At 43.2% G+C, this 23652-nt stretch overlaps 1 protein-coding gene across 1 annotated transcript in view; it reads right to left on the minus strand.

Annotated features, from left to right (window-relative positions):
• Positions 1–20087: 20087 nt before the first annotated feature.
• The window catches only part of CORO1C (coronin 1C), a 211386-nt gene continuing 207821 nt past the window's right edge, over positions 20088–23652 (minus strand). The window contains 1 exon segment of the mRNA XM_033957141.1: positions 20088–21361. Coding sequence (XP_033813032.1) covers positions 21179–21361 — 183 coding nt within the window. The 3' untranslated portion in view covers positions 20088–21178.

The raw sequence follows: 23652 nt of genomic DNA on the forward strand, positions 1-23652 counted from the left end.
TATTCATTTAACTAAACTAGTTAAATGCATTTCCAGGACACAATTGGAAATCACTAATTCTGAGGTGGCCCACTCTGCCCCTACCCTGCTTTCATGGATTTTCTCTAAGTAGCAGCTGACTGCCACTTTCAAGGGCTGGGCTAGGTGAACTTTGAACAGATGCAGTCCAGCAGTGGTCATGATCTGAAGAGCTTGTTGCAGGCTTCCGGGTCTCGTTGCGTCTTTGTCTGGTAGAAACCGACGTTTCAGCCACCATGCTGTGGCTTTCTTCAGGGTATGCTCTGAAGTTTGCAGTGTGACTTTGGAAATAGTTGATTTAATGACTTGATTGGGAACAGGGCACTCTATCTACCAATTTGAATATTGTTGTGAAAGTCCATAGAATGGAAAAGTCTCTGGTAGATCTAAAGATGTTCTCCTTGGGGAGCTGGGTTAGATGTTCTCAGGTAGAAACCGACATTTCAGCCATCATGCTGTGGCTTTCTTCAGGGTAGGACCAACTGACTTTCCCACCAGAATTCAAATTGGTGGACTGCTCTGTCCCCAATCAGGTCAGTGAACCAACTATTTCCTGAAGAAAGCCACAGTACAGTGGCTGAAATGTCGATTTCTACCAGACAAAGACGCAGCGAGACCTGGAAACCTGCAACAAGCACAATGTCAGCTACAGAAACCCTGAGAGAACATGATCTAAACTAAACTAAACTAAACCTTAGGTTTGTATACCGCGCCATCTCCATGGTCATAGAGCTCGGCACGGTTTACAGGGATTGTAATGAGAAAGGAACTCCAGGGAAGGGTTAGATGAAGGTCGGAGGAAAGAGGAGTGTTAGAGAGCTAGGATGTCAGATGAGGAGGGAGTGGTTAAATTTTTGAGAAAAGCCAGGTTTTCAGATGTTTACGGAAGGGTTGGAGAGCACTCAGGTTCCGAAGAGGGGAGGTAAGGTTATTCCAGGGCTCGGTGAGTCTGAAGAGGAGGGAAGTCCCCAGTTTTCCTGGGTGGGAAATGCCTTTTAATGAGGGGAAGGATAGTTTCGATTTTTGGGTAGGTCTGGTGGTACTAAGATTCGAGGAATTCCAGGACAGTGGATTAATGGAGGAAGGATGCCGTGGAGGATCTTGAAAGTTAAGCAGATGCATTTGAAGTGGACTCTGGAAATTATTGGAAGCCAGTGAAGCTTGGAAAGAAGTGGAGAGACGTGATCGAATTTACTTTTTGCAAAGATAAACTTGGCCGCGGCATTTTGGATCCGTTGGAGTCTGTGGAGGTTTTTCTTCGTTAGACATATGAAGATGGAATTGCAATAGTCTGAAGAGGATTTCCTGTCATAAGAACCAGAAACTAAGAGCACAGCTAGTTCACCAAAAGCATAACGCAAGGGAGGACAACCGCTTCCCTACAGGCCTGGTTTTAGTTTCAGATGAATTTTATAAGTTCGATATTTCTTCCTAAAACAGGATCATTGTAGGGTCATTCTTCAACCTTTTCCTGTACCAACGTTATCTATTTTGTTGCCCCATGAAAGACAGTGCTCTGGTGATAATCACTATGTAGGGCCTATGATCTCACATGTAATCACAGGCCTCATAATGGCTTCTTCCTCCCCAGCGGATTTCTTTACATTCTGAGGAAAGGAAGGTTCCCATTAAAAATCTGCTGGTGGTTATTCACTCAGACGCCACAATCTGATCGCTGCCCTTTTTAGGAAGGGTGTGATGCGAGATGAGGATGACCTGCTAGAGGAAGAAAGGGAAGGGTAAAGTGTGAGTCAGGACCAGCCAATGATCCTGCTGTTTAAGCTTAATTTTAAAGTCCCTCTCTTATGCTCACAATCATCTTCTCTTCTATCTTCATCTCATTTTCCTCTTCCCACCATCTCTCTCTCACCTTTGCTTCCAAGCTCTCCTTATTTCATGGTCTCTTAAGAGCCATTTACTGTCCCTTTTTCCAGGCCCTGATGGGGGTAATACTTCCTTTCTCTTCTAGCAGGGCCCGATTAAGCTTTCCACCTTTCCGTCCTTCTCAAAAGCCCTATTCTGCCAACTTCCTTCCCCCAAAACCCTAATCCCATTGCGTTGATATTCAGAAACACATATTTGGGAGCTAATATCATAAATACTTTTATTTTAAACACAAAAGACTGTAGCTGTTTAATAAAAGGGATGCAACTACAAGCAAATAGATAAGCAAATAATTGATCCCCTTATTTTTTTGAATATTTTTTACAGCTGAAGAAGGGACCAGTGTGATCTCACAAAATCACAGTATGCATACTCTTAGGGGCATGTGAACCAGTTGTTGGGGGTACATAGCATCACACGGGTCTCCCGCCCCCCTCCCCCTTATTGGCCACCACTGGCAGATATCCCATGCCCTTTCCTGCCCACCCCCCTCTGCCAAAGTTGATGCCACCAGGGATCCCATGCTCTTCTTCCTGCATTCCTCCCTCTGTCGAAGCTGACCTGGAAGGCTTCCCTTCACTGTCAGAGCTGACATCGCAGAGAAGCCTTCCAGGTCAGCGAGGGATCCTTGTTACCTGTGCATCTGAAGGTAGGAAGGAACTGCCCAGCTAGATGGCCCTGATGGGAGCAAATGTGGCCCTGGAGCAAGGGAAGGGACATGATAGAGGAACATGGGGGGGGGGGGAGGAGCACGTTGGGACATGAATTTGGGGCAAAGACTGGAAGGGAGGGAGGGAAGCAAGAACTTGGGACACAGAAGGGAGGGAGGAAGGGGACATAACTTGGGGCATAGGAGGGAGGGAATAGAAAGGGAGAATTGTTGAGCATGAGTGTATAAGAGAGAAAGAGATGGTGTACATGGGGAAAAGAAGAAAGAGGAAAATTGGGCATAGAGAGGAGTGAGGTAAAGATGCATGGGGAATAGGATGAGAGGGAGAAATGTTGGATGAGTGGGAACAGAGGGATAGATTGGAGAGGATGCAAGGGGGAGGAATGTTTGATATAGTGATGGAGAGAGAGATGTGGCATGGTGTTGGAGAGGGGTGAAGGAAGGAGAAATGGTCATGGGGCTGGTAGGCAGTGGTAAAAAATGCTGCACATGATCCAGGGATGAGAAATGTTGGATGTGGCAGTAAAGGGGGTGGGAGAGATGCCTGGATCTCTCAAGACAGATGGACAGAGAGAAAGAGAGAGGGAGACATATTGCCAATAGGGATGGAGGAGAGAGGAAGAAAAGTTGGACTCATAGAGAGAAATGTTGGATGCGGAAGGGAATGAGGTCTGCAGGAGAGGAAGCATGCAGGAGGCAGAAAGAAAAATATTGGATGCACAGTCAGAAGGAAGTGCAATCAGAGACTCATGAAATCACCAAACAACAAAGGTAGGAAAAATGATTTTATTTTCAATTTAGTGATCAAAATTTGTCAGTTTTGAGAATTTATATCTGCTGTCTATATTTTGCACTATATTTGTCTATTTTCTATAGTTGTTACTGAGGTGACATTGCATATTTTAAAGTCATCTGCCTTGACCTCTTTGAGAAAAAAAAGAATCTAAACAATAATTATTTTCTGTGCATACAGTGTGCTTTGTGGGTTTTTAATTTCATGATTATCACTATGTATTAATAAGATTTATATTGTGTGCATATGAAAAAACTGCATTACAATTAGTACTATTATTATTGGGGTGGGGTCTGGGACGGAGCTTAGGCAGGGGGACTCAGTTCATATTTGTTAGACTTAAGAGGTACTTGGCTTGAAGAAGTTGAGAAACACTGCATTACAAAATACAATTTTATGCCTTACAGCAATGTACAATTGGCACAACCTGGAACTGTTATAATTACTTGCAGCAGAGATGACCAGGACCACCAGGGGGGGAATTCTAAATATGGCACCTCAACTTAGGCATCTTACCAGCAGCTAAGTTAATCGAAGGCCATTAGAGAATCTGGAAGTAGGGACATTGGATCATTTACTTTTTTACTGTCCCTGTATTAAATTATTTTGGAATTAAATTTGGACGCAGGTTAACCGTTTTACTTGAAAATCATGTTGCTTTGTCTTAAGATACTATTCTGTTTGGCATGGCTATGAAGGAAAAAAGTCAAATTTCATCTTATAATAACAAACTTCTATTAATAATGGCAGGGGTGGCAATTCAGCACATTACGGCTAATTGGAAAAATTATACAAATCTTAATTATTCTTTTTGGTGGAATTCACTTTATCACATTTTTAAAATGGAAAGAGCAATTGCTGTACAGAAAGGTAATTATAACTTTATAAAGATCTGGGGGCCATTAGAGAATTATTGTAATGAATGAACATCGTTTTCCTTTCTGATGGATACATGTATTTTATTGGGGGGAGGGGGGGAAATTGGAGGATTAATATTTTTATTTAATGATTGGATTTCTGTTGAAGAATTGTTGGGGGGGGAAGGGTTATAATTTCTACTTTAATGGATTATATGTATAAGAATGTCAAGTGCTGTATATTTTTTTAGTAATGTAATGTTTTAATATTAATCACTTGTTTGTCAGTTTTAAAATGAATAAAGAATTTAAAAAAAACAAAAAAAAGAGACAGCATTCGGTGGCCTAAAGCACATACAGCGCCTAATTAAAGGGTGCCAGAATTGCACCTACATAGGCACTTTGGCCATTGGCTACTTTGGTGTGTGGTGGCCTAATGGCGGAAGGGATTAGGCAGCCTAAAACACCTACATAGGCGTGATTCATGCAAAGATAGGCTCTGGGAATGTACGCCCGGAAAACCCAGGCCTACGTTTCTGGTGCCTTTCCCGTAGGCATGATTCTGATATCTGCACCGATGCACGGTTGACATGTGATCGGCGCCAGCCGATATCGGTGCCGGTTACAGAATCCAGCCCCAGTGGCGTAGTACAGGTGAGCGGCACACCCCTCCCCCCGCGCACCCCTTCCCGTTCCCCGTACCTTTTCAACTTCTCCAACATGGCCAGCATGCCAACGTCGGAGTCGGCTCGCCCTTTGACGTCACTTCTTAGGCGCGGGTCCCGAAGTGACGTCAGAGTGCACGCTGATGCAGGCAGTAACCTTGCACCGGGGAAGGTAAGATGTGTGCCTGCACGGCAAAGAGAGGAGGAGGGGTGCCACACCCTTAGGAAGACTGCACCCAGGGCAGACCATCCCCCATGCCCCCTTACAACGCCACTGTCTGGCCCAAGGTGCCAGGGTAGCACAGCATTCTGGGGGCTGTATTCCTTGCAGGTAAAAGATAAAAGGAGTTTCCAGGATCAAATGACCTCTTCATCTAGGCCACCACCAAGACTCTGTGAAGATGCCTCCAGCCAGTTAAGAGCTACTTCCATACCTGATAGTGGTAGGCTGATGTAAGCAACACCCAAGGATGGCAAGAGGCTCACATATCTGCCATATACATGAAGACTGAACGAGAATGACATCAGCATCCTAGAACATGAGTTTGTTAGATGTAATTGTAATGTAATGTAATGTAATTTATTTCTTATATACCGCTAAACTCTGTTAGGATTCTAAGCGGTTTTCAGAAAATAGACAATAGGGTGCATTAAAATTATAAGTAAAATAGGTACTTAGAAATTCCCTTTCTGTCCCGAAGGCTCACAATCTAACTAAAGTACCTGGAAAAATGACAATTAGTAGAGTAATGAAGAAATAAAATAGAGAAGGATGAGAAAAAATAAGAAAATAAACATTCTAATAAGACTACAATGATTAAAGGACTTTGAAAGGTTGAAAAAAAAAATAGGGGAGATAGGGATAGATGCAAAAAGGAGGAACCGTTAAACAATAGAATTCTGGGGAAATTTAAATAATAAAATAAAAACAAAACAAGGGGCAAAACAAAGAATGAAATTAAAATAATTCATAAAATGGAAGGAAAGTGAAAAATAAAATCAAAAAACAGTCTAGATTGACGTCCAGCTTGAAATGACTTCACTGCTTAAGCTGCCAAATTTCTGCAGGTGACAGCCGATCTTTGCCAGCACACCGGGTGCCTCAAGAAGGGAGAGAAATGAAAATCCAGCAGTCAGCCATCCCCAACATGGCTATCCCATCGGCTGCACGTCAATATCAACTGGTTAACCATCACCATCCTCTTCTGTGCAACGGCCAGGGAACCGCCATCATCATCCTTAGAATGAAAATAAGCCACAAACTGCACAGAACTCAGAGCGTCAAAAGAATTGAAATGCGCTTGCATGCGGAAAAAAAAACCAAAACCAATGAAAGCTTGACACCGTAAAGGCAAAAACAACCGGAACAAAAACACATTACCAGAAAGTCTTTTGAAATCACTGAAGTTTTTATCGTTGATAATGGAAGCAAATACTTTTGACAGAACAGCATGGTAACCCTAAGAGCAGACTTCCAAACATGTGCCTTTTTACGGGATAAATGGCTACAAAGAGCTTAAGAGTTCTTCTGGACTCATTGCAGAGCATGTTAAGACTTCATTTCAGTTAAAACTTGTGCTTTACAAACCCAAAAAGGCAGCGTTCTTATCTCCATACCTTTTACTTTATACCAGGGGTTTCAAAGTCCCTCCTTGAGGGCCGCAATCCAGTCGGGTTTTCAGGATTTCCCCAATGAATATGCATGAGATCTATGTGCATGTACTGCTTTCAATGTATATTCATTGGGGAAATCCTGAAAACCCGACTGGATTGCGGCCCTCAAGGAGGGACTTTGAGATCTCTGCTTTATACCAAATATCCACTTTCATACCAGTTTGTTTAGTTTCTGAGCAACCCATTAACTTTAATTTCTAGTTTCAGAAAATGTACAATTTAAGAGATTTTCTGTAAAAAAACAGGTTTCACAATGACATGGTAGAACTAACCCATTTTCAGGTACCTAAAACTGGCAGAAACTGCAGTTCTGGACTCACAGAAGGGTCTGGCACCTTTCCTGTGACAATAGCTGTTGGACTTTTTGTACTGTTGGAAACATCTCAATGTCATAGGAAGGTCACCTCCCATTAAACTACATGCTGCGGCTAAAAGGAGAAATTCTGGACTCACAGAAGGGTCTGGCACCTTTCCTGTGACAATAGCTGTTGGACTTTTTGTACTGTTGGAAACATCTCAATGTCATAGGAAGGTCACCTCCCATTAAACTGCATGCTGCGGCTAAAAGAAAAAATTTGAATTAAATACACACATCGGTGGGGGGATTGTATATATATATATATATATATATATATATATATATATATATAGCATCAAAAGTCACATGTTGAAAAGATCCATGCTGCGCCTCCTATAAAGGGCACTCAACCTTTATAGCAGGAGTGTCCAACCTCAGCCTTCGCCAGTCCGGGTTTTCAGGATTTCCCAAATGAAGATGCAAGAGATCTATTTGCATACAATGGAAGCGGTGCATGCAAACAGATCTCATGCAAATTCATTGGGGGAAATCTTGAAAACCCCGACTGGATTGCGGCCCTCGATGCTGGACAACCCTGCTTTATAGAATACTGGCATAGCGCACATACCTTGCCTAACTTTGAGTATCACACTTACGCCCATTAGAAACAGGTGTAAGTCCAGCACCCAATGTCAGGATCGGATCACCACTATTCTAAAAATTCAGCATCGAACTTCTGGGAACATCCATGACCTGCCTGTGCTCTTCTTATGACCATGTCTCCTGTTCGGTTGTGCACAGGAAAAAGTTAAGCATCAAATATTTAGAATAGCAAATTCAATTGGGCACCAACTGGTGTCCATATCCTTGCTACTGTAAGTAGCGCATGGATCTTGGTTTTGCATGCAGTTTTTGGCGCCCAACTTAGGATAACCTTTAAAGATCTGGGGAAGGAACATAAAAACATAAGAACTGCCATCTCCGGATCAGACCTTAGGTCCATCAAGTCCGGCGATCCGCACACGCGGCGGCCCAGCCAGGTGTACCCTGGCGTAACCTTAGTCACCCATATCCCTCTATGCGCCTTGCAAGGAGATGTGCATCTAGCTTGCCTTTAAATCCTAGAACGGTGGATTCCGCAATAACCTCCTCTGGGAGAGCATTCCAGGTGTCCACCACTCGCTGCATGAAGCAGAACTTCCCGATATTTGTCCTAGACTTGTCCCCCCCTCAGCTTCAGTCCATGACCTCTTGTCCGAGTCACACTGGACATCGTAAATAACTTTTTTTCCCTGCTCTATTTTGTCGATTCCTTTCAGTATTTTGAAAGTCTCGATCATATCCCCTCGCAGTCTCCTTTTCCTAAGTCGTTCTTTGTAATCCAAGTTCTCCATACCTTTTACTAGCTTCGTTGCTCGCCTCTGCACCCTCTCCAGCAGTTTTATATCCTTCTTTAAGTAGGGAGACCAATGTTGGACACAGTATTCCAAGAGTGGTCTGACCATTGCTCTATAAAGCGCCATTATAACTTTCTCTGATCTACTCGCGATTCCTTTCTTTATCATGCCTAACATACTTTCCCTCTGAAAACCATCCTGGACTTACGTATCTCCTTTTCATGCAGGTGAAAAAAAAAAAAAAAAACACTATGGAAAAAATAAAAAAGAAAAAAGACGCCATAGATTTGAATGTATTCATTATGCACATTTTTCTCCCGTCATGGCTCCCCCTCACGCTGCTCTGTGAAACGCTGCACACTCTTAGTGAGGCCACTTTTCAGACAGCTAATTTACCCAGCTGAACGAGTTTAAAAAAAATCAGCCTTCTGCTGCCCAGCGTCCCATCTCTCATTAATTCTGACTCTACACCCTCTTGTCACTTACACAACACTCAATTTCACTGTTCTGTTGCATCAAATGTGCTTCCTAGATTCTGTCAACCCCTTTCCCAAGTTCCAGTAACCCTTTCACCACAACAGCAGCAAAACTATGCTCCTTGCCAAGCTTTACCATTTGTATTAGAGAATGACATGGGGACAAATTTGTCCCCGCAGGAACTCAATTCCTCTAAGCTCTGCCTTAACTATTTGAGGCTTATGCAGATGAGGACAAAGCTTAGGCATTGGTGGAATGAGGCATTATGACATCACAGTCTGAGCTCTAGAATGTTGCTACTTATGATTTAAAAAGGTTTGAGGCTTGTGCAGATGAGGACGAAGCTTGCAGGAATGGAGCAGGGATAGGAAAAGAACTCACAGGGACAGGACGGGACAATGAGTTCCCGTGGGGAGGAGGAAAAATTTGTCCCCGTGTCATTCTCTAATTTGTATAACAAGATGGAAGTTTTTTCAAATTGAGCTGAACCGCGGAGATCTGAGAGTTTCCTTTCTGAGCTACGAAGGGCACGTGCACCCTTTCTAGACAAGATCAGGAGGCAAAGCTTGCATGGAAGTTGCAGGTACTTATGAAACTAGGCGCATATACAGTATCTACACGTATGCACAGTTTAGTGCTGTTTGAACTGTTAATGAAGACGATCGGACAGAATGAGGGACTGATTTACTGCAGTTCAATTTCCACAGAGAAAAGTCAGAGTAAATGAAGTCCCCAAAGCAGATATGCCATTATTTAACATATAGTAGATAAGCATCAAACTCATTTCACATGAAAAAGTGCAAAAAAATAAAAAAAAAAGTCTGGAGAATTTGGTGTCCCCCTACTCCAGTGGTCTCCAACTCAAACCCTTTGCAGGGCCACATTTTGGATTTGTAGGTATTTGGAGGGCCTCAGAAAAAATAGTTAATGTCTTATTAAAGAAATGACAATTTTGCATGAGGTAAAACTCTTTATAGTTTATAAATCTTTCCTTTTGGCTTTTGCGATTATGATAAACATACCGAGGGCCTCAAAATAGTACCTGGTGGGCTGCATGTGGCTCCCGGGCCGCGAGTTTGAGACCGCTGCCCTACTCTGATCATGGGAATCCCAGTAGGGGTGTGTAGCCTGAAACTTATGTCATATTGTTTCTTGGAAGGAGTTCTGGTTCACTTCTATTTTTTTCATAAATCTTTAAAAAAAAACAACAACACTATTTGCAAAACACTTTGAAAATTAATTTTCTTGAAATTTTGTTAAGTTAATTATTGTAAACCGAGTCGCGTTTTCTTAGAACGATGACTCGGTATATAAAGCCAAGCCATAGATTAGATTAGATATGTGGGGTTTGCTTACATGTTCTGTGTTGTTCCAAAGGAATGGATATAAAAGGAGCAGGAAAGACCAGACCTTAGTGTCGGGATTAAGTGTCATTTGCCTGCTAAGATTAAAGACTTAACACTTGTGTGCAAGCATAACATCCAGATGTGTAAACGCTGGCGCAATGGCATAGTAAGGAGGGGCAGGGGTGGACCACCCCGGGCGCCGTCATGGTGGGGTGCACTGGCACCTCTCCATCCCATGCCACGCTCGCACTCTCCTTTTCCCCTACCTCTTTAAACCTTCACCAACGGAAGCAACTTCTGTTTGCTGCTCACACAGGCGCTGCATTTTGGCGCACTCTATAGAATCAATCCCCATATGCGTCTATAGGCAAATTCTTTAAGAACATAAGAAATGCCCCCACCGGATCAGATCGAGGTCCATCTAGTCCGGTGCTCCGCACACGCGGCGGCCCAATTAGGTACTCCTTTTTGGAGACCCGACTTTACCGTATCCCTCAATATGATATGCAAGAAGGTGTGCATCCAACTTGCGCTTGAATCCCAGTACCGTAGTCTCCGCCACAACCTCCTCCGGGAGTGCATTCCAAGCACCCACCACTCGCTGAGTGAAACAGAACTTCCTGACATTTGTCCTAAACCTGCTGCCACTCAGTTTCAGGCTATGACCTCTTGTCCGTGTTGCATCTGAAAATGTTAGAATGACAACACAATGGCTATACCACCAACTGGAACCTTCAATGTATTATGAAAAGAGAAAATAGTCCCAGTATATATTAATCTCCAAATCTCATAAGGAGAACATAAGATACACGATCCTCAGAGGGTGAATTACCCACAGGTTCAAGTGAGCAACTCTCACTCAACCACGATCTTCACTGGATCATATACGTATCTTTGTTTTATTTTTTATTTTTTAATTTTTTATCTTTTTTATAACAATAGATAAGTTTTGTTCATACTTTGAATAACTTAATTAAATAACTTAACTTGCTATTTTTAGATAAGGGGAGTGCCTCCACCAACATGCCATGTTTCACAACGCTTTCCTCAGGGTTGAGGCTCCCGATTGTATCTGAAAAATATTTAAATATCGAACATTACTCCCAAAGTTCATTTTGTCATATTCCTAAAACAACACTTATGCCTGAATATAATAAAACTATGTAGCAATGGCCAATCAAGACCTATAACCTTTTCAACTTACTCATGTGTAAAATGAAAATCGCTCCGTTCGAGTAGATTTCATATTGAACGAGCGCGTCTGTCGTCAGATCCGGTTTTAAGCCCCAAGAGGTTTCTTATGTTCTCCTTATGAGATTTGGAGATTAATATATACTGGGACTATTTTCTCTTTTCATAATACATCTGAAAATGTTAGCATTTCTGCTTCTTGGTCTATCTTATCAAATTCCTTTTAATATTTTAAAAGTCTCTATCAAATCCCCTCTCAGTCTTCTCTTCTCGAGGGTAACAGTCCCAGTTTCCTGAGTCGTTCTTTGTAGCTCAAATGCTCCATTCCTTTGACAAGTTTCGTGGCTCGCCTCTGCACTTTCTCCAACAGAATTATATCCCTCTTGAGGTATGGACACCAGTGTTGGACACAATATTCCAAGTGCGGTCTGACCATTGTTCTATAAAGTGGCATTATGACATCTTCCGATCTACTCGTGATCCCCTTCTTAATTATGCCTAACATCCTGTTTGCTTTCTTCGCCGCCGCCAAACATTGTACCGATGGTTTTAGGGTATTGTCAATCAGTACCCCTAAATCCCTTTCTTGTTCGCATTTTGTTAATGTCACCCCCAACATCTTGTACTCATGTTCCTTGTTTTTCTTTCCTTGCATTTGTTTATGTTAAAGTTCATCTGCCACTTTGTCGCCCACGCTTCCAGCTGGTTCATATAGTCCACTTACATCGGCACGCCTAGCCAACGTACGCACCTAACTTGATTGTTTAATAGACTTAATTGGTGCCGATAATTGAGAATTAGCACCTTTCCCATGCCCAAACTGTAAGCACCACACCTTACACTTGCTGAATGAAACCTGGTACAAACGCTGATACCCAAATTGGTGTGCGCTGACCCAGAATTCTATAAGTGCCACCTTTTGGAACACCCTGACTCACCCATAGCTGTGTCCTCTTTTGAGATACACACTATGCGAGTTAGGTTCACTGCCTTATAAAACAGAACCTAGCCAGTTGTGCATGTAAATTGTAATTGGTGCCAATTAACTAATAATTAGTTGTAAGCACCCAATTAATGATGGCATCCTATTAGCAAACATTCATTTCAAACAGCCCATCCCAAAGGAATCAAGATTGACTGAGGGCTAGATGCACTAAACTCTCCAATTGTCTAACGATGGTGGTTACACCGGGTTGACTGGTTTAGCGCCCGACCAAATTTGCCAACCCGATGCACAAAATGGCTTACTGCGTGGTTTCCGTGCGTTCACTCTCATTCTCAGACTCTGTCATTCATTGACTACATTTGTTACCTCGCAAAAAATTGAAGGGAGATAGGTTCAGAACAAATGCTAGGAAGTTCTTCTTCACGCAGAGGGTGGTGAACACCTGGAATACACTTCCAGAGGAGGTGGTAGAGCAGAGTACGACTTTGGGGTTCAAAAGGGGATTGGATGAGTTCATGAAGGAAAAGGGGATTCCATGGGTACAATTAGAGGGTTAACTATAACAGTACAGAAGGCTGTAAATTAATATAGTAGTAGAGAACTAGATCACTACAGGTCATTGACCTGGAGGGCCACCGCGGGAGCGGACTGCTGGGCGTGATGGACCTATGGTTTGACTCAGCAGAGGCAATGCTTATGTGCTTATATATATATATCTCCTTTTCTTAGATTTCCTTACACATCCAGGGTGGGTGAGTGGGGGGAGGGAAATGTATTTTGAGGATTTAAATTACTTAATTATAATATTGTAATCATATCATATGTCTTATTGTATTAATAATTGGGAGGAGGGTGGGAGAAAATGATTGTTTTATGTATTACTTGTGTAGTTAATAGTGCGTTTTATGCAGTATTTTATGTTCAATTAATTATATTGCACTGTCAAAGTTTGAAAATCAATAAAGATTTTTTAAAAAACAACAAAAAACAAACAAACGAGGTCATTAATATTAAAACACCTTGCAAACTAGCCAATCAACTGATGCTCTAACATTGCTTCGCCACGCATAAAAAATAGCAATCACTTCTAGCGATCCGATAAAACCCCGACAGGTCAAAACCAATTGCTTACGTGTCTTACCAACACTTCAGCCTTAAAATCAATATAATATAAATAAAATTTATAATATTTATACCATAAATACAATTTTTACAATACAGGGACATGTGTGTGTGTTATATGTGCGTTGTGAGCACGTGTGTTGAAGGCGCAATCGCTGTTTCAGAATTGGTCAAAAAAATAAAAATCAGCTCACAGCCACCGACGTGGTCTTACTGTGTTTTGTGCATCTAGCCCTGAGAAAATCTTTTTAAAAAATTGTTTTCACAGGCATTCTGCCGAGATTAAAAAAATGTTTTAGATATGTTAGATATGAAACACTGAATCTGTATTTGTAAATGTTATATATTAGTGTTAACATATTTTATGTATGTTGTAAACTGCTTAGATTTGTACATTTGCAGTATATAAGAAATTGTTTAAATTAAATTAAAATACCAGGGGGATAAAACACTAAATCCCATTCCTTTACTACACTTAAAACAACCTAGCGCCTTGCCATCCAGCCAAGTCAAGAAGGTTTTCTTGCATCCCTCATCTGCTCACTCCACTGTTGAAAAATTAGCAGCAAAATTACAATTAGGAGGCACTTCCGCGCCATCCTACTATACGTTATCATCCATCCATATGCCAGGATGACCAACTCAACAGTGCAATGGGAAAAAACTTTTTAGAAGGCCAAGTTTCAATCTTTTATTATATACGTGAAACGGCAGGACACAAAATGAAGAAAGGCACAGGGAAAACCAAAGAACAGAAGAAGGGTGCAGACTAGAGAATGACACGGGGACAAATTTTTCCCTGTGCCCATGGGAACTCATTTTTCCTTCCCGTCCCTGCGAGTTCTTTTCCTGTCCCTGCTCCATTCCTGCAAGCTCCATCCTCATCTGCACAAGCTTCAAACACTTTAAAATCACAAGTAGCAACATTCTAGAGCTCAGATTGTGATGTCATAATGCCTCATTCCACCAATGCCTAAGCTCCGTCCTCATCTGCACAAGCCTCAAACACTTTAAAATCACAAGTAGCAACATTCTAGAGCTCAGATTGTGATGTCATAATGCCTCATTCCACCAATGCCTAAGCTCCGTCCTCATCTGCACAAGCCTCAAACCCTTTAAAATCATAAGTAGCAACATTCTAGAGCTGAGATTGTGATGTCATAATGCCTCATCCCACCAATACCTAAGCTCCGTCCTCATCTGCACAAGCCTCAAACCTTTAAAATCATACGTAGCAACAATCTAGAGCTCAGATTGTGATGTCATAATGCCTAAGCTCCGTCCTCATCTGCACAAGCCTCAAACCCTTTAAAATCATAAGTAGCAACATTCTAGAGCTGAGATTGTGATGTCATAATGCCTCATCCCACCAATGCCTAAGCTCCGTCCTCATCTGCACAAGCCTCAAACATTTTAAAAAATCATGAGTGTTCGAGGCTTGTGTGGTTAAGGCAGAGCTTACAGGAATGGTACAGGGAAAGCGACAAAACTGGTGGGATGGGAAAGGGAAATTGAATTCCTGTGGGGACGGGGACAAATTTGTCCCCATGTCATTCTCTAGTGCAGACACTAGAAGTATAACTACAGGAAAATAATCAGAGCATGCGGGTAGAGGTTAACCACCACCTCATTCGGGACACCATTAATGTCCCACAAAAGGTCACCAGCAAAATGGATACAGATGCACTATGGAGGCCTGTGACATACCTAAAGAACAGAGCGCTGAGGAAGTCCCTAATATTGTCCCTTGCGAAGAGAAGGTACACGGTTTTCATGAGCATCTTTCCCTTCCGTGGGCACGGCGTGCGGTGGCACATCAAATGTTACCTCTCACAGATTTATTGAAGGGAAAATAAACTTTGACGACATGATGTCAAGGAGGGCGGCATGTTGGTTTCACAGTTGCAAAACGTTTCAGCCACTACAGCGACTGCTCCTCGACGGGAACGGCCACCAGCGAAGCCCTCTGCTCCCGGACGCAACGGATTCACTACTTACGGGCGTCGGTCTACAGACTGGAAATATTGAAAGGAGACAGGACTTCGTTGGCATGAATAGTTTACATGCATCACACTGGCATCTTAACCCTTGGCATTTTTACTTTATAGCTAAAGTGTCTGTAAACAGTTTCTAGCAAGAAATAACATGAAAATAAATATTTACCCTCGGAGAAAAACAGTACAGTGAAAACATACATAGGCAGCTAATAAGACCCCAGTCCCACGAGGGTTGACCGTGCTGTGTTATCTGCACAAATACATCGATGGTATTTAAACTGAGAAGCTGGAGGAAGGGGGAGGTCCCCTATCTGTTACATTTGGCTATACAACCCAGGGTAGGGGGTGAAACATAGGGTGAGAAAAGGGCTGTAGCCTTGATAAGTGATCCTATGAATTTTCTTTCCCAGGGACATCCAACATCAGGGCTGGCCTTGAGCACGGGTGACACAAGAATCCGCACAGGGCTCTGCCACCTCACAGCATGTCCCCCTGTCTCTAAACATCTTCCCAACCCCTCAATTTAAAATGTGTGTTTCGCCAAGAGGGCTCAGGGCAGTGTCAGCGATTCATATAAACCTTCGGTCTCAAACTCGTGGCCCGGGGCCCACATACAGCCTGCCAAGTACTATTTTGAGGCCCTCGTTATCTACTCCACAAGTGTCTGTGGTCGTGTCTTGGTGGGGGGGGGGGGGGGGTCGCTGCAACCTCACACAAGCACTTTCCTGCGTCTGCATGCGATTGTGAAGTGGAGAAAACCAAAAAAAACTCTGTGGAGTGACGATGTTCCCAAATGGACTTTATTTGAAAGTATCAAAGTTCCAAAGGTACACTAAAATCATCCACATAAAATAATTCCATCCACATAAAAGTAAATCATCTACATAAGAGCCTTAAAGGACCTAGTCCCCTAGGGATACAGGACCCAACACGGTCCGTGTTTCAACAAAAAGTCTTCTTCAGGGTCCCTATAAAGGTGAGTACGGTGGGAAACAATTGTGTGGTGAACCGGAAGTGAGACATAATTGTTTCCCACATACTCACCTTTATAGGACCCCCAGGGACCCCTGAAGAAGACTTTTTGTCGAAACGCGAACCGTGTTGGGTCCTGTATCCCTAGGGGACTAGGTCCTTTAAGGCTCTTATGTAGATGATTTACTTTTATGTGGATGGAATTATTTTATGTGGATGATTTTAGTGTACCTTTGGAACTTTGATACTTTCAAATAAAGTCCATTTGGGAACATTCGTCACTCACAGAGTTTTTTTTTGGTTTCTCTGGATTTTCTTCTTTGTGGATATTTTGGGGTCAATTCGTTTTGTTTTTTGATTGTGAAGTGGAGTCCAATCGCGGGAAGACACAGGAAAACGCTTACGTGGGGTTCCAGCAGGGAGGCGGGGGCAGCATTCCAGAACGTGCAGCTTGGAGCAATGGTTGGAGGCAGCGCAGCTTGTGCGCGTGTCCGGTGCTGGAGGAGGTGAGCGCTGTTGAGACTTTTTCCCACTTTCTGCAAGTTGCACCGCTTTCAGCTGTGTTTAGCTGAAATTATCAGAAGCAATTAAGGAAAGATTTGGTTTACAAAACTTTCCTTAATTGCTTCTGCTAATCCACATTTTGGATTTGTAGGTACTTGGAGGGCCGCAGAAAAAAAATAGTTAGGGGTCCTTATTACTAAGGCGTTCTAGCCGATTTAGCGCGTGTAAAATATTAGCGTGCGTTAAAACGCTAACACATCCACAGAATCTAATGGACGCGTTAGCATTTAACGCGTGCTAAATGGGCTAGTGCGACATAGTAAAAGGGCCCCTAACTATTTTTTCTGCAGCCCTCCAAGTATCTACAAATCCAAAATGTGGCCCTGCAAAGGGTTTGAGTTTGAGACCACCGACACAAACCATCTGCTGCCTATCCCAGAGCCTGCTCTCTGCCCCCTCTGACGCAAACTTACCGTTTCCATTTCATCCCGGATAGCCCGGAAACCTGACTGACTGGGGGGGGCAGTGGCGTAGTAAGGGGTGTGTAGGAGGGGTGGTCCGCCCTGGGTACGGTCTTTCTAAAGGGGTGGCACTCCTCCCTTCCATGCCGCGCGCTCCTTGCCCACCCCCATACCTTTTTTTTTTTACTTCCCCGGTACGAGGCTGCTCTCTGCGTCGGCATCGGCACTCTCTCTGATGTCACTTCCGGGACCCGCGCCTAGGACGTGACGTCAAAGGGCGAACAGACACTGACATGGTCATGCTGCTCACGCCAGAGAAATTTAAAAGATGTATGGGAAGGGGGTGCATGAGTGGCAGAGGGGGAGGGGCGCCCCGTGTGCTGTTCACCCTTTCACTGGCTGGGGGTTCCCCGGGACAGATTTTGGAACCACCAATTTAGGCAAATGCATCTACATTTTTTGACATGGCACAAGCGGGCAGACTTCAGGGTCGGCGGGAGACAGCCTATGAAAAGCGTTGCCATCATCCTGTGCCTTCTAAGGAGAAACACATGTTTTAAGATGGGATGAGTTCAGAGACAGGGGGACATACTGGACTGCTGGGGGTGCCCCCTTCCCCCAAAACTGGTCCACATAGTGCTCTGTAATTGGTAAGACTGGCTCTAACATTATTATTCAGTCTTGTGAAACCATACATTCCTGCTAATCGTGTGGGGGGGGGGGAGGGAGAAAGCCAAATCAGATACCAGTATAAAACTCAAGTCTAGCAACACTTTTATCATCTAAGCACTACAAACAGTGCTCCTTTTACATTAAAAAAAAAAAGAAAATATTGCAAATTACCAGATATGAAAAAAAAAACCACTTTTGGTTTTGGCAATTTAGAAAAAACACAACTCTAAAAAAGAACAAATACAGCGTTGGTCCTAGTTTATAAAAAGTTTAGGCAGAATACTGACGATCGGTACATTAAAAAAAATGAAACAATCAAATCAGTGCTAAATGTTTTAAACATTGCTAAACAATGACATTTATTAAATATCATAAAAACTCTCAATTAAAAGAACCGGACCAAAAAAAAAAAATCTGTCCCCTTTTAAAAGTTAATGGAATCATAGCAACAATTATCATAAAGGATTAATATTTCAGCGGCAGTTAACCCGATATTCAGCTGCATTTAATGAAATGGTGCCACCGACCATCTGCCTGGTCAGAGTGACTCGGCACCATCCTAGGATTACCAGACGTCCAGGAAAATCCAGATATGCCCTCTTTTTAGAGGACTGTTCCGGTGCCCAGAAGGATTTCCAAAACCTGGCAGTTTGAACGGGTTTTGGAAGTCTCTGAGCGCGGGGCTGCGTTTGGAGGCCCTCCGCGCATACGTGGATGTCGAGGCGATGACGTCATTATGCATATGCGTGATGTCATTGCATCAACATCCACGCAGGCAGAGAGAGGACCTCCAAATGTGGCCCCCAAGCTCAGGGAAGGAGACCGAAGTTTGTGTTGGGGCAGGGCTGGGAGTGGAACAGGGGAGGAGCAGAAGGCAGAATGGGGCAGGGCCAGGTATCCCCATTTTTTTTTAAAGAGGAAATCTGGCAACCCTACACCGGTGTTTTTCAACTCGGTCCTGGAGTCAGGTTTTCAGGATATCCACACTGAATTTGCATAAACTTAATTTGCATACACTGCTAACTCTCACCGATTCCCCTCTTGGTCTCCTGCCTCTGCTTCTCTCTCCTGCTCTTTTATCTGCTTTTTTTCCCCCCTTTGGCTTCTCTCTCCCTCTGCCTCTCTCTGTAGCTGCTTTTCTCCTGCTCAGATCAACTCTGCTCCATTGGCCCCTCCCCTTTTAAGGCGGAGCTTCAGTGGTGGACCTCGGGGGGGTGGAGCTAACTCTCACCGATTCCCCTCTTGGTTTCCTGCCTCTGCTTCTCTCTCCTGCTCTTTTATCTGCTTTTTTTCCCCCTTTGGCTTCTCTCTCCCTCTGCCTCTCTCTGTAACTGCTTTTCTCCTGCTCTCTCCTGCTCAGATCAACTCTGCTCCGTTGGCCCCTCCCCTTTTAAGGCGGAGCTTCGGTGGTGGACCTGGGGGGGTGGAGCTAACTCTCACCGATTCCCCTCTTGGTCTTCTGCCTCTGCTTCTCTCTCCTGCTCTATTATCTGCTTTTTTTCCCCCTTTGGCTTCTCTCTCCCTCTGCCTCTCTCTGTAGCTGCTTTTCTCCTGCTCTCCTGCAAATTTCTTTCATGCATATTCATTATGGATATCTTGAAAACCTGATTGGCAAGGGGGGGGTACTCCAGGACCAAGTTGAGAAACACTGCTCTACACTATCCAGACAGTACCGGGGCATAACAAAGGGAAAGCTGGAAATTATCTAGGCCAAGTGAGGCAGGATTAAAAGCTGGCCTAACTTGCCTAGATAGCTTTCTGGATTCCAGTGCTATCAACAGTATCTGGATAACTTCTGGAGCTGTCGAAGCACTGGATATTCAGTGCTGGTGTATTCCAGTACAGCCTGATGCTCAATATCAAGGTAAGTATTAAAAAAAAAAGAAAAATACGCTGACCGCCTGAACACTGGGTAGTAGTTTTTTTTTGGGGTTTTTTAAATGTTCTCTCTGCTCATTTTAGTAGTAACTCTGGCTTGTACTAGTCGATCTGGATCATCATACAGGGCAGAGCAGAGAATGTGGTATGAGCGGATAGCGTAGCTGGTTTTAAGAAAGGTTTGGACAAGTTCCTGGAGGAAAAGTCCATAGCCTGTTATTGAGAAAGACACGGGGGAAGCCACTGCTTGCCCTGTATCGGTAGCATGGAATATTGCTACACCTTGGGTTTTGGCCAGGTACTAGTGACCTGGATTGACCGCCGTGAGAACGGGCTACTGGGCTTGATGGACCATTGGTCTGACCCAGTAAGGCTATTCTTATGTTTCTTATGACATAAAATTGATATCCAACATGTAGGCCTGTTGCAGGAAAAAGAACTTTCACAACTGGAATACAGGAGAGTGTGGCATAGTGGTTAAAGCTAAGGCCTCCGCACCCTGAGGTTGTGGGTTCAAACCCCGTGCTGCACCCTGTGACTCTGGGCAAGTCACTTAATCCTCCACTGCCCCAGGTACACCAGATAGATTGCAAGCCCACCGGGACAGACAGGGAAAATGCTTTGAGTGCGGTTGTAAAATACAAAGCGGCGATACACAAGTCCCAATTCCTTTCCCTTGTCTGGCTTACAATGCACAATTGAACCACCTTTAATTTTGTTTGTGTACTTCAAATACAAAATCTGATCACTTCTTAATAGGGCAGGCCATAGCGGTGGGTACTTTTGACTCAGTCAGATGGAGCACAATTAGAAAACTCGCCTTATTCTGCCCAATAATGCAGTTGATTTGAGAAATCCGCACATTCCTCTGGAGTAGTGGGTTTCGAGTCCCCAGTTTTTGGTCTTACGGGCCATATTCAATAAAGAATTTCTCTGCCCCCACCCAGGCTGCAGAAGAAGAGGAAAATCCTTTTTGAATAAGGCACCTTATCAGCACCACTCGACCCGTTTCTTTCATGGGTTTGGTTTAGAATTAATTGGCCGCAGAGTGCAGCAAACACAGAATCAACCACCTCTTCTCTGTCACTTGATGACTTGCTGCAAGAAAGCATGTGTTAGCTATCAAAAATAAAAGATTAAAACTTCAAATATTTGGCATCTCGGTACACTGCCATTTTTCCCTTTATCCTCCCCCCAAAAATTCTGGGAGTGTTGACAGAGAGGAATTCTTAAATTACAGTGATTTGGGGAAGAAGAATAAAAAGTTCAAATAAAAAAAAAAAAAACAACACATTTCCTATGGACTGGTCAACGGATGCCTGCGGTGGGATTTTGTGCGCGCGAGACGTCAGCGCCTCACTTAACGCAGGCCTGTTTCCCCAGCGGTCGGTGCACCAGTTCGTGGCTTCCCATGATATCAGCCCATGTACTTTCGCCATCTGCTCTTTCTAGCTTGGAAATGCGCTCATCTTGAAGGCTAATGGTGTCTTTAATAGATTTAATTTCCTTTAAAATTTCACCCAGCTTTGCTTCATTTTGCTGCAAGAAAAAAAAAAAAAAAAGAAGTATTTTAAGAATAAAACAAGTGCGTGCACGGACAAGTGTGCTCCGTTGTAATGCGCACGCACCACCAGTCTGAATGTGCCATAAGTGGATTATCGGGAAGGCCCGGATTTGCTCAGACTCCTCAGGCTCCGTCTCTTGGGAGGCCTTTAGGCGCCCTTAAGCCCCTCCTAAGGACGGGGCCTGAGGAGTCTGAGCAAATCAGGATCTTCCAGATTATCCATGTATGGTAAGGGTTCCCATATTCATTATCTAACCCTTACCCTAACACTTGATACCAAGTGATTGTTTTAAGTGTAGTGTGTGTGTGTTGTGTGTGTTTGTGTGTGGGGGGGGGTCCTCCCCCACCTCCCTCAAAAAGACAAATAGTATCCGCTGTGCATTGTGATCGGGGCAGTATGGAGCACAATTTTCAGGGCCATTTGACGGGTCACTTCCCATTCAGTGAGCCCATTTATCGGGGTGCTATTGTCGTGCAGTGCATTTTGATGGGTCAGGGCAGAGCACAGACTGAGTTTTTCTATCTACTATTAGCCTAAGTGTATGAGTAATTTTTTTGTCTTTGCAAGAGGATGTTGAAAATTGGTTTTGTATTTAGAGAGGAAGGAAAACCCATAAATCCTCCAGGTCCTTTCATCACAGATGTTTATCACATATTTCACTTAATATGTGGTTTTCAATATCATAGGCATTAAAAAATTCTCAGCTAGGTTGATCGTAGAAACATGTTACTTTCTCAATGTTTCTTTATAAATTTTTAGACAGCTGACCAACCCTAAGGCTGCAGCATAACATGTAGCATTAATGAATGATATATATTGGCGATAAAAGCAATTGTGTTTGTAATCGGAGGGAAAAATCAAGATGACTATAATTCACTTCATCATGGTCCTCCTTGAACCAATTTAGTCACAGTTATCCTAGGCCAGTGGTCTCAAACCTCAAACCCTTTGCAGGCCACATTTTGGATTTTGTAGGTACTTGGAGGGCCTCAGAAAAAATGTTGGGTTTTTTTGGTTTATTTATCGCCTGCCCTTTATCTTATGTGTGAGGAGATTACAGTTCAGCGTGTCCCATTTTTGAAAGCTCGCGATCGGAAGTCACACCCTGAGGCAGCATTATGCGAAACGCTGGCCACCGTTGGTGTTCCGACCGAGCTTTACAATTTATCACACAGATAGGAGATAAGTTTTGAGTCATTTTATATTTGAAAATTGTGACCACTTGGCTATTTAACCCTGCTATTTATTTGCACTCATCAGGGTGTCAAAGTCCCTCCTCGAGGGCTGCAATCCAGTTGGGTTTTCAGGATCTCCCCAATGAATATGCATGAGATCTATTTGCATGCACTGCTTTCATGGTATGCTAATAGATCTCATGCATATTCATTGGGGAAATCCTGAAAACCTGACTGGATTGCGGCCCTTGAGGAGGGACTTTGACACCCCTGCGCTACATAGAGCCATATTAGGCTCCACGAGAGGTTTTTATGCTGATGACATTCTCCGCCTGAACACCTTAGCCACATCTGTGGCGGTGGAGGGCTTATCTGAGGCTTTTCCTCCCCAGTGGGTGGGGCCTTCCTTGACTCATGTTTTAGCTTCTTTTACACAATCCACGTGAATGGTGTTTATTATTGATAATTATTGGATTTATTTCACCATTTCTGAGTTTTGATACATTGTTAACATACAAAATAATATATAACATTTATCGTACAAAAACGCATCAAGACCAATACTATAACCAACTACATAGATACATATAAAATTAGATTGCATAAAACATACTAACCAATCCTATCCTACATCAAAATATAAAACACAAAAGGCACACGAGATGCCTCAATGAAAAACATCTCTATGCCAAATGAGACAAACTAGACCAGTGGTCTCAAACTCCAACCCTTTGCAGGGCCACATTTTGGATCTGTAGGTACTTGGAGGGCCTCAGAAAAAATAGTTCATGTCTTATTAAAGAAATGACGATTTGCATGAGGTAAAACTCTTTATAGTTTATAAATCTTTCCTTTTGGCTAAGTCTTAATAATAATATTGTCATTTATAGCTAAAGAGACCTATGATCGGAGAAACTGTTTTATTTTACTTTTGTGATTATGATAAACAAACCGAGGGCCTCAAAAATAGTACTTAACATAAGAATAGCCATAATGGGTCAGACCAAAGGTCCATCAAGCCCTGTAGCCTGTTCTCACGGTGGCCAATCCAGGTTATTAGTACCTGGCCAAAACCCAAGGAGTAGCAACT

Source organism: Geotrypetes seraphini, chromosome 8, assembly GCF_902459505.1.
Source record: "Geotrypetes seraphini chromosome 8, aGeoSer1.1, whole genome shotgun sequence".
NCBI lineage: Eukaryota > Metazoa > Chordata > Amphibia > Gymnophiona > Dermophiidae > Geotrypetes > Geotrypetes seraphini.